Source organism: Dendrobates tinctorius, unplaced genomic scaffold (assembly GCF_039654945.1).
Source record: "Dendrobates tinctorius isolate UK_male_01 unplaced genomic scaffold, ASM3965494v1 ptg000387l, whole genome shotgun sequence".
NCBI classification, from domain to species: Eukaryota; Metazoa; Chordata; class Amphibia; order Anura; family Dendrobatidae; genus Dendrobates; species Dendrobates tinctorius.
Genome location: NW_027362053.1, coordinates 2,760,873 through 2,776,486, shown reverse-complemented (window position 1 = coordinate 2,776,486; position 15,614 = coordinate 2,760,873). Strand labels below are relative to the sequence as shown.

The window sequence follows — 15,614 nt, the reverse complement described above, 5'->3', positions numbered from 1 at the left end:
CTCCCCTTCTTCACAGAGCCATTATACAGTATATAATATAATATAATTTTTTTTTCTTACGTCAATATAGCCATATGAGGATTTGTTATTTGTTGGACAAGTTGTACTTTAGAAAGACACCATTGATTTTTGCCCAGTAATGTACTGGAAAACTGGAAAAAATTCCAAATGTGGTGAATTTGCAAAAAAAGTGCAATTCCGATATTGTTTTTTATTTACTATGTTCACTAAATGCTAAAACTGACCTGCCATTATGATACTCCAGGTCATTAGGAGCACATGGATGTAAAATGGTGTAAAAGGTGGCGTGATTTTTAACTTGTTGTTTTTTTTTTTTTAAATATTTTTAAAAACATTTTTTTACTTGTTTCAATAGTCTCATTAGGAGACTTGAAGCCGCGATCCTCTGATCACCTATGCTACACATAATTCCTGATCTCCTGTGGCATAAAATCATGATCTCTTATGAACATACGTTGACATGTTCTCCTGAGCACGCTGATACCCCATATGTGGGGGAAAACTACCGTTTGGGCGCATGGAAGGAGTGTTGTTTTGAAACACAGACTTTAATGGAATGGTCTGCGAATGTCGCGTTTGGAGAGCCTCTGATGTGCCTAAAAAGTTTAAACCCTCCCCAAGTGACCCCACTTTGCAAATTAGACCCCTCAATGAATGTATCTAGATGAAGGGTGAGCACCTTGCACTCCCATGTTCTTCACAGATGTTTTACAACTTTGATCTGTGAAAATGATAAAAAAATATTTTTTCCATAAAAATGTTGTTGAAGTACCAATTTTTTTTAATTTGAACAAGGATAGCAGGAGAAAATCGACCCCAAAATTTGTTGCACAATTTCTACTGAGCACACGATACCCCATATATATGGGTAAAGGTAAACTACACTGCTCAAAAAAATAAAGGGAACACTTAAACAACAGAATATAACTCCAAGTAAATCAAACTTCTGTGAAATCAAACTGTCCACTTAGGAGGCAACACTGATTGACAATCAATTTCACATGCTGTTGTGCAAATGGAATTGACAACAGATGGAAATTATTGACAATTATCAAGACACCCTCAATAAAGGAGTGGTTCTGTAGGTGGGGACCACAGACCACATCTCAGTACCAATGCTTTCTGGCTGATGTTTTGGTCATTTTTGAATGTTGGTTGTGCTTTCACACTCGTGGTAGCATGAGATGGACTCTACAACCCACACAAGTGGCTCAGGTAGTGCAGCTATTTTTTTGAGCAGTGTACTTTTGAGGCATAGTGCAAAGCTCAGAAGGGAAGAAGGGCCATACTGGAGTTCAAATTTTTCTGGACTGGTTTAAGGGTGCAGTGTTGCATTGGCAGATCCCCTGAGGTGCCAGAACAACAGAATAACCACCCTTTGTTTTCTGTAACTGAGCCAGTTTTTAACCCACTTACACATATTTTCCCCTAATCCCATTATTGTCTTTTTATGTACCAACCTTTTGTGTGGCACCATATCAGATGCCTTTGAAAAATCCATGTAGACAACATCCATTGCATTTCCTTGGTCCAGTCTGGAACTCGCCTCCTCGTAGAAGCTGATCAGATTAGTCAGACAGGACCAATCCCTTATAAACCCTCAATCTACTAAAATGCTTGTGCATGCCCTCATCATCTCCTGCCTCGACTATTGCAACATCCTTTTCTGTGGCCTCCCTGCTAACACCCTTGCACCTCTCCAGTCCATTCTCAACTCTGCCGCCCGACTAATTCATCTCTCTCCTCGCTACTCCTCCACTTCTCCCCTCTGCAAATCTCTTCACTGGCTCCCATTCCCTCAGCTTATCCAGTATCAAATTACTAATACTGACCAACAAGGCCATCTACAACCTGTCTCCTCCATATATCTCTGAACTAATCTCCAGATACCTTCCCTCAAGGAATCTCCGGTCCTCCCAAGACCTCCTTCTCTCCTCCACACTTATTCGCTCCTCACCCAACCGCCTCCAAGACTTCTCCCGAATAGCCCCCATCCTCTGGAATTCCCTGCCCCAACACGTCCGGCTATCAACCACACTCGGATCCTTCAGACGGAACCTGAAAACCCACCTCTTCTGGAAAGCCTACAGCCTGCAGTGATCCCCACTGCCTTCTCACCACTACTGGAGCTACCGCCTCACCATCACTGGAACTGCTGTAACCCCCCAACCTACTGTCTTTCCCCACCATCCTGTAGCATGTAAGCCCGAAAGGGCAGGGTCCTCTCTCCCCTCTATATCAGTCTGTGTGTTTACTGTAAGTGATATCTGTAATCTGTATGTAACCCCTTCTCATGTACAGCACCATGGAACCAATGGTGCTATATAAATAAATAATAGTAATAATAAGTAAACCCATGTTGATGCAGTTATTCTTATTGAGATACTCCAGGATAGTATCCTTTAGGAAACCTTCAACGATTTTACCCACAGTAGAGGTTAAACGAAGCTGCCTATAATTTCCAAGTTCAGTTTTTGTCCCCTTTTTGGATATTGGCACCACATTTGCTATACGCCAGTCCTGTGGTACAGACCCTGTAATATGGAATCTGTTCGTATTAGAAATAATGGCCTGTCAATCACGGTACCTAATTACTGCAACTCTTGGCGATGTATTCCATCCGGGCCCGGTGATTTGTCTTTTTTAGTTATTTTGAGGCGGTGCCGTACTTCCTGCTGGGTTAAGCAGGTGACATTTAATGTAGAATTTCTAGTATCCTTGATCATGTTGTCTATCATGGGATTTTCTTTTGTAAATACTGTAGAGACAAAGCAGATCGGCCTTTTCCTCATATTCTTCTAACATTTACCCTTATTTTCAAGGGGGCAACACTATCATCTTTGAGTTTCTTACTGTTTATGTAGCTGAAAGAATATTTTTACTTAGAAATACTCATTTGTTATTCTCAATCTTTGCTGCCTTGATTTGTTTTTTTTTTTTTGCTATAGTTATTTAATGCCTTGTCACTACTTTCTTGCTTTAATACCCTAAAATGCTTACTAATTGTCATTTATTGCACCTCTTACAGCTCTATTTAGCCGCATTAATAATTGTCAGTAAGTCTGTGTAGAAGCATCGCTGACATCTTGAGAGGCCTGTGCTGGATCATGGAGGTATTCTGTTAGCCCCATCTGTTATTTTGTAGCGATCCATGCCTCCGGTGAATGTTGAACAATTCTTTTAATGAAGGTCTGACATAAATGAAACGATAAGAGACTCAATAATAAAGTGAAATCATAGTGCACTGCTGAGGAATATGTCACTGTATATTTTGGATCTCTTGTTATTGTAACAGGACTATATGCCTATAAAAAAGGAATCTACTGATCCTGTGAAAAATCAGAACATCTTCCATGAATCAGAAAAGCTGGAGAAAAACCAGAACCTTATGAGAGAGTCACCTCACCAGTCACTATTACATGAGCAAAAGATCCTGGACCTCACCAACAAGATCATCCATCTGCTGACTGGGGAGGTGAGCGCTGCTGGGAATACTGGGACATTATACAGTAACAACACTGGTGGTATCTGGCTGATGGTTATGTCATTGTGTGTCAGGTTCCTATAAGGTGTCAGGATGTCTCCGTCTATTTCTCCATGGAGGAGTGGGAGTACATAGAAGATCATAAGGATCTGTATGAGGACAGTATTATGGAGACCCACCGTATCCTTACTGCAACATGTAAGAATCTTACCTAGACACAATAAACCCTATATAAAAAAAAATAGGAACTGTATCAAACTAATGCAATGGAAAATTAAGTACTGGCTATGGCAATCAGGAATCAGGTTGTTGCTTACGTTTTCCAAAAGGCTCATTATATAAGCATATAAGTGTATTGTCCTCTCCAGATGGTTCCAGTAAGAGAAGTACACCAGAGAGATGTCCCACTCCATATTATCCCCACTGTAAAGAAAACGAGAACCTTCCTTATTATGAGGTATTTAAATAAATGGGAACCCTGTGGGTATATAGGCCTTTTTACAAAATATTTGCTACCAAATAATTTTTTAGTAAAGATACTTTTTTTTTTTGTATATGGGTGCAGGATGTTTCCATGAGAGAAGTTGTGGTCGGATCTCAGATTGAGGCGGAAGATGATGATGATGATGATGATGAGATGTACATGATTGGTAACACACAGTATAAGGAGGAGGAGATGCCTATATGTATGCATCCAGGTGGGTAATAATCAACACGGAGTACACAGACTGCATTATTTCTCACTGTACGGGCGGGTCCAAAGTATTGATTCAGGGGCTTCTCTCGCTTGAGTTTCGGAAGACACATACTCTCAGTAAATGTTGTGTATCTGTTTTCTTTGGCTCCTGCTTTTTTTTTTCTAGACTTAGAAATTAATAAAGGTTATCAAGCTATTATGTACTCTGAAATGATGCCACTGAAGACTACAAGAACAAACATACGGCTAGATTTAGAGAAAAAAATAAGATTTGTGCTTCGAAGAGCAGCAGTGCTTAAAGGGGTATTTCCATCACCAATATCCTATCCCAGTATGTAGTTGGTGTAATAATATTAGCAAATACCTATGTATACCTAAGTCTCTTTCCTCATGTGCAGGCATTGCAGAACCCTAGGTATCCATGGTATCCGAGCTAGTGGACGTTATCATGGATACATAAGGTCCTGCAATGCCTGCACATGAGGTAAGTGACATAGCAAATCTGTAAAACTATACCTCATTTCTAACTAGAGAGGTATTTGCTGATATTAATATTACACCTACTACATATTAGGATAGGATCTTGGAGACGGGAATACCCCATTAAAGAAAAAAAATGCCTGCAGTCCTTAGAGTAGCTTAACTTCGTTCACCTATGGCCGATGTCAATAATTAGATTGGCAGTAGCATCTGCGTTGACAATTTATTACTCCCTTCATTAACTTCATTATACGCCTTTTAACGGCGGTAATTAAGGGTACTTAAACCACAGCGCCGTTAATTCACGGCGCTGTGGAGTAAGTAAATAGCGCCCCCCAGTGTCTGATTTTTTCCGGGGTCTCGGCTGCCGGGGGTAGCCGAGACCCCAGAGAACATGAATCGGGTCGGTTTTTACCGACCCCGCTTTTGCGATCGCCGTTATTAACCCTATAATGGCGATCGCAAAAAAAGCTGCGATTTTGCATTTAATTTCTCTTTCCTCTGATGTGATCGCACATCAGAGGAGAGAGAAATAGGGTACCTGACTTCCTCCCCCCCCCCCCCCCCCCTGTACCTCCCGATGGTTCTGGATTCCCTCCCGGTGGTTCTCTGTCCCGGCGGCGACATCTTGGATCCGGAAGAAAATGGCGGGCGCAGTGCGCCCGCCGCGAATCTGCTGGCTGTCAGATTCCATTCATTCATTTTTATCACTATGATAAACTATCATAGTGATCAAAATAAAGAAAATAGTAAATAACCCCCCCCATTTATCACCCCCTTAGTTAGGCAAACATAATGAAATAAAGAAAATATTTTTTTTTTCATTTTTCCATTAGGGCTAGGGTTAGGGTTGGAATTAGGGTTAGGGTTAGAATTCGGGTTAGGGTGAATTAGGATTAGGGATTAAGGTTAGGGGTGTGTTGGGATTTGGGTTGTAGCAAGAATTGAGGGGTTTCCACTATTTAACAACTTTGGGGGTCTAATTGCTCCTGTTACCCTTGGGAAAATAAAAAAATTGGGGGCTAAAAAAACACTTTTGTGGAAAACTAAAAGACTTTTTATTTTCACGGCTAAGCGTTATAAACTTCTGTGAAGCACTTGGGGGTTCAAAGTGCTCACCACACATCTAGATAATCTCCTTGGGGGGGTCTAGTTTCCAAAATGGGGTCTCTTGTGGGGGGTTTTTACTGTTTAGGCACATCAGGGGTTCTGCAAATGCAACATGACGCCTACAGACCATTCCATCAAAGTCTGCATTCCAAAATGGCGCTCCTCTTCCGAGCTCTCCCATGCGCCCAAACAGTGGTCCCCCCCCCACAAATAGGGTATCAGCGTACTCAGGACAAATTGCACAACAACTTTTGTCGTCCAATTTCTCCTGTTACCCTTTTGGAAAATAAAAAAGAGCGGGCTAAAAAATCATTTGAGGGAAAAAAAATGATTTTTTATTTTCACGGCTCTGCGTTTATAAACTTCTGTGAAGCACTTGGGGGTTCAAAGTGCTCACCACATATCTAGATAAGCTCCTTCAGGGGTCTAGTTTCCAAAATGTGACAATGGTATAAAGGACGGTCAGTAACAGAGCGCCAGCCTTACGTTAAGAGGAAATGCTGCTCCTGCCGGGCACCTCAGGAGAGGAGAAAGTGAGACAGTTGATTGCAGTTCAGTGCAAAACCCGGTCTTGAAGGAGCGCAAAAGTTAAAATGGGATGGTAAAATGCTTCTTTATTATGTTTCCACATAATGTCTATTTTCCAAAATGGGGTCACTTGTGGGGGGTTTATACTGTTTAGGCACATCAGTGGCTCTGCAAACGCAACATGACGCCCGCAGACCATTCCATCAAAGTCTCCATTCCAAAATGGCACTCCTTCCCTTCCGAGCTCTCCCATGCTCCCAAACAGTGGTTCCCCCCCCACATATTGGGTATCATCGTACTCTGGACAAATTGCACAACTTTTGTGGTCCAATTTCTCCTGTTACCCTTGGGAAAATAAAACATAGCGGGCTAAATTATCATTGTTGAGGAAAAAAAAGTGATTATTTTATTTTCAGTGCTCTGCGTTATAAACTTCTGTGAAGCACTTGGGGGTTCAAAGTGCTCACCACACATCTAGATAAGTTCCTTAAGGGGTCTAGTTTCCAAAATAGTGTCACTTGTGGTTTTTTTTTTCACTGTTTAGGCACACCAGGGCTCTCCAAAAGCGACATGGCGTCCAATCTCAATTCCAGCCAATTCTGTATTGAAAAAGTCAAACGGTACTCCTTCCCTTCTGAGCTCTGCCGTGCGCCCAAACAGTGGTTTACCCCCACATATGGGGTATCAGCGTACACGGGACAAATCGCACAACAAGTGTGGGGGTATGATTTCTCCTGTTACCCTTGTAGAAATAAAAATTTGGGGGCAAAAAGATCATTTTTGTGGAAAAAAAATGATTTTTTATTTTCACGGCTCTACGTTACAAACTTCTGTGAAGCACTTGAAGGTTCAAAGTGCTCACCACACATCTAGAAAAGTTCCTTAATGGGTCTAGTTTCCAAAATGGGGTCACTTGTGGAGGGTTTCCACTGTTTAGGAACATCAGGGGCTCTCCGAACGCAATATGGCATCCGATCTCAATTCCAGCCAATTCTGCGTTGAAAAAGTCAAACGGCGCTCCCTCCCTTGCGAGCTCTGCCGTGCGCTGAAAAAGTGGTTTACCCCCACATTTTGGATATCAGCCTATTCAGGAGAAATTGTACAACAAATTTTGTGGTTCATTTTCTCTTTTAACACTTGTGAAAATAAAAAAAAATTGTTTCTGAAGTAAATTTTTTGCAAAAAAAAGTTAAATGTTAATTTTTTTCCTTCCACATTGCTTTAGTTCCTGTGAAGCACGTAAAGGGGTAATAAACTTCTTGAATGTGGTTTTGAGCACCTTGAGGGGTCTAGTTTTTAGAATGGTGTCACTTTTGGGTATTTTCTGTCTTGTACACCCCTCAAAATGACTTTTAAATATGATGTGGTCCCTAAAAAAAAAATGGTTTTGTAAATTTTGTTGTGAAAATGAGAAATCACTAGTCAACTTTTAACCCTTATAACTTCCTAACAAAAAAAAATTTTGTTTCCAAAATTGTGCTGATGTAAAGTAGACATGTGGGAAATGTTATTTATTAAGAAATTTGTGTGATACATCTCTCTGATTTAAGGGCATAAAAATTTTGTGACGGACTCAGCCTCTGCTGAGCCCATTTTCCTTTTTAGAGTGGACCCTCTGGGCCGTGGCACCCACCCACCTACCTAGGGCGAGCTGACCTAGTGAGAACCCACCCCCTGTACAGGGAGTGTCAGGGGCAAGACCAAGGGGGTGAGCCACCACGTCAGCTGGACCAGACGGCCGGCTCAGGGGACACTATTGAGTGTCTGGCAACAGGACGAGCAAGAAGCAAGACAAGACAAGACGTAGGTGCAAGGTATCTTCATTAGGATAACTTCAGAATCACATTCAGTGTAAAAACGTGAGAACAAGCAAAACGTGCAAAGTGCATGCGTGGGCACGCCAAGGTCCATAGCATGGTACGTGTCAGGTGGCACGCCTAGGTACAGGTAAAGGCACAATGGCATCGGACTCCGGACCGCTGGCAACGATCAACATGATCAAGGCATCAGGCTGCGGACATCAGCTCCGGACATCAGGCCGCAGTCATCCAGTTTACGATCTCTGGCAGCGATCGGTAGGTTCTGGGCATCCGGCAGGCAAATCAGGTTTCAGGCAAGGAGGCACGACAGATATCCAGGCATGGTGCGTGTTAGGGAGCACGCCAAGGTCCAAGGCTAGGTGCGTGTGTAGGGGACACGCCAGGGTTCAAGGCTAGGTGCGTGTGTAGGGGACACGCCAGGGTTCACAAAACAAGACAGGGTGCGTGTGTAGAGACACGCCAAAGCACAAGGTAAGACAGAGTGCGTGTGTAGAGACACGCCAAGGCACAAGGTAACAAAGCAGAGTCCTGCGCGTGCAGAGAAGCACGCCAGGGTCAGGCGAGGCAGAGTCCTGCGCATGCAGAGAGGCACGTCAGGGTCAGGCGAGGCAGAGTCCTGCGCGTGCAGAGAGGCACGCCAGGGTCAGGGTTCCAGGACAGGGTTAGGGCATGACAGGGGACATGGCAAAGACTGCGCGCACTTTTAAAGAAGCATGGGGAGGTATGCCATGGGCAGGCGAGGCCTGCGCGTGCTATAGAGAGCACGTAGAGTACAGTGCAGAAACAGCGTGAGGGGCAAGGAAGCACAGAGAACACGGCTGGGGCACTGGCTAGCTGATCGGGCTGCGGCACTGACAGACGGGCAAGACTCTAGCGAACCCGACTGAGGCATGGCAGGCGACACAGCTGTCACCGACAAGCACGGCTGAGGCACAAGCAGGCGGGCACGGCTAGGGCGGGCACAGCTGAGGCACAAACAGGAGGCTAGGAAGGCCAGGCGCATGCAAAGAGCATACGAAGCAGCAAGGGAAGACAAGACAAGAAACCAGGCAGGGCTTAAACAGAGGACAGAACCAGGGACGGAAGCATAGGCAGAAACACGGAATCAGGTCAGAGCAAGAACAGAGCTAGCAGCGGAGCGTAGGCCGAAGCCCAGAGCCGGGCCAAGGCAAAGCCTTGGGACTAGACATGGAAAAGAGCACAAACGGAAAGAGAGGAGGAATGTTGCGTGTGCCAGGGAGCACTACAGAGCACCATAGGAGAAAGCGAGGCAGAGCAAGCAAAGACTGAGACCATAGGGAGGAACAAGGCAGAGTATAGCGAAGGCAAGACATGGCAAAAACAGGCAAGGCAGAGAATAACAGAAGGACTACAAGTCCAAGCAGGACAAAGACGAACATGGCACAAGCAACCCCACAGACCAAACAACCATGCAGAGAAGCAACACAATACACAGGCCCTGAGCATAGGAAGGGGCAGTCTAATATAGGGCATAGCACCTCCTCTTCTGGGTCAGGACCAGGGAAGAACTTCCTAGTTCAGATGACAAGATGATCACAGAACCAGACAGTGCAGGATCTTAGGAAACGTCACATGATCAAGGTTTCAGACATGACGAGATGATTGCAGAACCAGACAGTGCAGGATCCTAGGAGAGGTCACATGATCAGAGTTTCAGACATGATGAGATGATTGCAGAACCAGACAGTGCAGGTTCTTAGGAAATGTCACATGATCAGGGATTTTAGACATGATGAGAAGATCACAGAAGGCAAAGCAGAAACGCAGGCATCTTGCAGCTCAGCCGACATGAGGTGAGTGTGCACACTGCTCTAGGGAATAAGCAGGATAGCAGACATGAGATGCGCGTGCACACCGCTCCAGGGTCATGAGGCAAAACAGACATGGCGGACATAACAGACATGGCGAGCATGATAAATTTAAAGTTTTAAAATTGCAAAATTTTCAAAATTTTCTGGTTTTTTTCATAAATAAACACAAGACATATCAGAGAAATGTTACCACTGACATGAAGTACAATATGTCATAAAAAAACAGTCTCAGAATCAGCGGGATCCGTTAAAGCGTTCCAGAGTTATAACCTCATAAAGTGACTGGTCAGAATTGTAAGAGTTGGCCTGGTCATTAAGCTGCAAACTGGCTCTGTCACTAAGGGGTTCAGCAATTTGGCTTCTTATCTGTTCAAATATATGATGAAATGGTCTCCAAACCCCAAGTTTTCCCCAGGCTTTTGTGTCGTGTAACAACTCTACACCTTGTCTATTGGAGTATGGATTGCGTTTGTGGAAGTGACGGCAATTTGGGAACATTCTTACTGAGCAAGGGAATGGTTTGACCTGTGGACTTTACTGTTTTCCGCACTGTTTCTCATTCTGGCATCACACTATGAGTTGGAGATGCTGGAACGCAGCAAGAGAGGAGCGCTGGACAATCAGAAGAAGTGTGCTTCAGGAATTCGCGACACTGCCGGGTGCTCAGAGGAGACCATGTTAGCGCATTACCTTGCTCTGGAGTGAAGTGAGCATGCTTCTGAGGTGCTATACATGCCACAAACTGAATCTGTACTGCAATTAGTCACAGATTGCAGGTGTTACTCAACAATGCAAGATAGGCAAGTGGACTTCTAATGGGCCTTTTTTTTCATCTTTGCCGGGAAAACAATGTACATGAGTTTTGCATGGACAGGCGGTCTGTGCAAAAAAGCAGACATGTGACTAGCACCATAGATTATAATCGGTATACAGTGGGGAAAAAAAGTATTTAGTCAGTCAGCAGATCTCAACCCTATAGAAAACCTTTGGAGGGAGTTGAAAGTCCGTGTTGCCAAGCGAAAAGCCAAAAACATCACTGCTCTAGAGGAGATCTGCATGGAGGAATGGGCCAACATACCAACAACAGTGTGTGGCAACCTTGTGAAGACTTACAGAAAACGTTTGACCTCTGTCATTGCCAACAAAGGATATATCACAAAGTATTGAGATGAAATTTTGTTTCTGACCAAATACTTATTTTCCACCATAATATGCAAATAAAATGAAAAAAAAACAGACAATGTGATTTTCTGGATTTTTTTTTCTCAGTTTGTCTCCCATAGTTGAGGTCTACCTATGATGTAAATTACAGACGCCTCTCATCTTTTAAGTGGTGGAACTTGCACTATTGCTGACTGACTAAATACTTTTTTTCCCCACTGTATGTTGTATCCATGGAAAAAAAACACATGGACATTTGAATGAGACCTCATTAATTGATAGCCTGCCCTTCACACAGAGAGCTATGAATGTGCTTAGTGATTACAGCGGGGTCACTGTATAGTGAGCGATGACTTTGCATCTCACTGACCTACTCGATGACTGGAAGCGAGCTGCGACAGAGAGGATATAGCTTCATTTTCTCCCTGTAGCCGCTGCTCCAGGCAGACCTTAGTTAAATGCTATTTACCTTCAGATTACTTATAGATCTGCTTTTCTGGAGGTGATGGTTATCCCTTTTAACCCCTTAACACAATATCATGTACATGATTGCATGTGGAGCTGAGCTCTTTCCACACATGGCGGATACAGATTAGAGTAAAAGCCAGCATCCATCTCATAATGGTCATGGCCAGAGCTCTGTCTCTACTGCTGCTATCAATCATTTAAACACTTCTGTCAAACTCTAAGGCCTGGTGCATACGGTCGGTATTTGGCAGCACTTTAGACTCGCTGGAAAGACGCGCCGCATGTCCATACCCGCAGGTGATCCACGGGCGTCTGTGCATGCATAGTGGACGTGGGATTTCTTGAAATCTCATCCACTGTGCTGTAACATCTGGACCCTGCGGATGTACGCAGCTTCCAACCCGCGTCGTTTACTGACCGTGGGAACGTACCCTAACAGTAGCACTTAAATGGAACACCTACATTGACTCTCGTTGGCACCTTATAATGTGATGATGAGGTGCTGATGTGTTACTGTACCAGCTGGGGCTTACTGAAGGACTCCGTTGCTCCTATCTTGATGCTCCACTGAATGAATTTTCACACTGTGGTATTGTGAATAAGCAATTGGATGATCGCAGGTTCAAGTTCCTACAGGGACTAAAAAATAAAATGTAAAAACAAAAGTTTTTAAAAGTTTTAATCGCCTTCCTTTCGCCCCTTAAATCACAATTATGTCACACAAACTACAAACTAGTTAGTGATATTTCCAAAATGTCTTTACATCAGCACAATTTTTGAAACATATTTTTTTGTTAGGAAATTATAAGGGTTAGAAGTTGACCAGCGATTTCTCATTTTTCCAACAAAATTTACAAAACCATTTTTTTATGGACCACATCATATTTGAAGTGACATTGGGGGGCCTATATGACAGAAAATACCCCAAAAGTGACAGCATTCTAAAAACTGCACCCTTCAAGGTGCTCAAAACCACATTCGAAAAGTTAATCCTTCAGGTGCTTCAAAGGAATTTTTGGAATATGGAAGGAAAAAATGAACATTTAACATTTTGGCACAAAAATTTACTTTAGACCCTAGTTATTTTTTATTTTCACAGTGGTAACAGGAAAAAATGGACCCCAAATTGTGTTATGCAATTTCTCTTGATCATACCGATGCCCCATATGTGGGGGAAAACTACTGTTTGGGCACATAACAGGGCTCGGAAGGGAAGGAACGCCATTTGACTTTTGTAATGCAAAAATTGCTGGAATAATTAACGGACACCATATTGCGTTTGGAGAGCCCCTGATGTGCCTAAAGAGTGGAAACCGCCTACAAGTGACCCCATTTTGGAAACTAGACCCACTGAAAGCTAGGTGCCAGCTGTCAGAATCGGCCCCTGTGTGCACAAATTTGCCTGTACGTATCCATACGTCCAAGGTAGTTAACGACCAGGCGACCTGGACATATGGCTACGTCTAAGGTCTTAAAGTGGTTAAAAATAAAGAACAAAAAAAAGTAGTAATATCTATAAAGCCATAGTTCATCACAGTAAAAAAGCCCTCCCAGCTCCATTGATAGTAAATAACAAATATTATGCCGACACACACCAAAATATATATACACTGTGTGTGTGTGTGTGTGTGTGTGTGTGTGTGTGTGTGTGTATATATATATATATATATATATATATATATATATATATATATATATATATATATTAGAAAAATCTAGCTAAGTCTGGTATCGCTGTTCTGGTACTCACCAGGAGAATCATAATTGAGAGTAGGTTGTTTTTTGTTTTTATTCTTGTTTTGTTTTTCTGTTCTTTAAAAAAACAAAAAAAAAACAGAAAACCAATTGGGCAATTGCATATTCCTCCACAATTGTACGCTTGTAATATTTTTTTTGTAGCACATTGAATGTGATAACTAATGGCCTCATTCAAAACCACAAGTCCGGCTGCAAAAAACAGACCCTCATATAAAAACAGACCCTCATATAAAAACAGACCCTCATATAGCTGTCTACAGAAAAATAAAAATGTTGTGGCTCTTGGAAGAAGAGGAGGAGAAAACAGGTTGGCTAGCTCTTGGGGATGTTGCTTAAATATATTTAGGTCAACATTATGCCTTTTCTGACACTGTTAAGTTTTCATTACCATTCTCCTCTTTTTACAGATGAGTCTACCTCAACAAATAATTTGGACAGACCGTACACGTTGTATGCAAATGTCAAAATGGAAAATGATATACAATATCCTCCAGTCCAATTTCCCATCCTCTTTCATTTCAACCCACTTAGTCAAAGTGCGCATACATCACCTCATGTTTTCAATGGCACTGATTATGTGGCCTGTGACTCAGAATCTACAGGTCAAATTCAAAGTGTAGCGCTAGAAGGTGACAACCTTTTAATGTTGTCAAATAATTCAGGACAGAAAGCTGGGAAAAGGCTATTTACCTGTGGAGAATGTGGGAAAAGCCTAACTCGAAAAGAAAATCTAATTTCCCATCAGAGAATTCACACTGGAGAAAAACCATATTGTTGTCAAGAATGTGGGAAATGTTTTAAGAAAAGCTCGCATCTTTCAAAACATCAACAGATTCACACTGGGGAGAAACCATTTTCCTGTTCAGAATGTGGGAAAACATTTGCCTGGAAAGGAGATCTGGTTGTACATGAGAGAATCCACTCAGGTGAAAAACCATATACATGTTCTGAATGTGGAAAATGTTTTTCCATTAAGTCCTATCTTGTGAAACATCAGAGAACTCATACAGGAGAGAAGCCATACTCCTGTGCTGAATGTGGCAAATGTTTTTCATCAAGTTCGAACGTTCTGCTACATCGAAAAATTCATGCTGGGCAGAAGCCACATGTCTGTGCGGAATGTGGCAAGTGTTTTGTATGGAAATCTGATCTGGTCAACCATGAGAGAATCCACACAGGAGAGAAACCTTATGAGTGTCCAGAGTGTCAGAAAGCGTTTTCAAGCATTTCATATTTTGTAAAACATCAAAGGATCCACACAGGGGAGAAACCTTATCCATGTTCTGAATGCAGTAAATCGTTCTACTCAAGATCAAATCTAGTCTTACATCAGAAAACACATACTGGAGAGAAGCCATTTTCATGTTCTGAATGTAATCGAAGCTTTGCATGGAAGACAGACTTTGTAAAACATCAAAGGTTTCACACTGGGGAAAAGCCTTTCGAGTGCACTGACTGTTTAAAACGTTTTACGACCAAGCCAGAACTAAATGATCATAAAAAAATTCACACTGGAGAGAAACCTTTTTCATGCATGGAATGCGGAAAGGGGTTTATTCAGAAGGCACGCCTTTTGAAACATGAACTCACACACACCTTGCACACATAGATGTGGAAGATGGTGTGTACTAGTCAGAAAAAAGACCGCCAGCTCACATTTATTTATATAGGTTTGTTTGTGCAAGGAATCTGCACTGGCTAAGTGTCCACACTAATAAAGAATTGAAAAAATAGTTGAGGCTCACCGTGAAAAAAACAATCAACATTTAGTGAACTGATTGAAATCCCACCAACCAAACAGGAAAAAAAAGGATTTGAAATGCAGCAGGCACACAACTATTTCTGTTTGGATGATGGAATTTTAATTGATAAACCTGGATGTATGTTTTCTGTTTTGAGCTGGAGCAATTTTTGAAAATTTCTATTGGTTTTATCTTTTCTTCCTTTTTTTTTTTTTTTTTTTTTTAAAGTCTGTTTCAATAGAACATATAAGAAAATGGCTTTTGTAAGATGTTAGAACAAGAGCTTAGTTCAAGGATGGTGTCGGAAAACTGGAAGATTGGGTAAAGTAACTGGAGATTTTATTAAATTTCAGCAGCAACTGAAGGCATTATGTGCTGTTAACAAGTATCTCTAAAACGTATAGAGTAGTGTTCGTACAGTCCTGTGCAGGTATGGAAAAGCACCCAATTCATGAAGAGTTTGTGGTATCTAAACTGCTAATAGTGAACATCTTTGAGAAGTCCTCCCGTCTC

At 42.3% G+C, this 15,614-nt stretch overlaps 1 protein-coding gene across 2 annotated transcripts in view; it reads left to right on the top strand.

The window, feature by feature from the left end:
- The window catches only part of LOC141076091 (uncharacterized), a 53,092-nt gene extending 38,000 nt beyond the window's left edge, over positions 1-15,092 (top strand). For both annotated transcript variants that reach the window (XM_073563350.1, XM_073563351.1), the window contains exons 3-7: positions 3,317-3,496; positions 3,580-3,703; positions 3,874-3,962; positions 4,071-4,203; positions 13,767-15,092. In XM_073563350.1, the coding sequence (XP_073419451.1) occupies positions 3,317-3,496; positions 3,580-3,703; positions 3,874-3,962; positions 4,071-4,203; positions 13,767-14,968 (1,728 nt within the window). In that variant the 3' untranslated portion in view covers positions 14,969-15,092. The remainder of the gene's footprint in view (positions 1-3,316; positions 3,497-3,579; positions 3,704-3,873; positions 3,963-4,070; positions 4,204-13,766) is intronic.
- Positions 15,093-15,614: the final 522 nt, after the last annotated feature.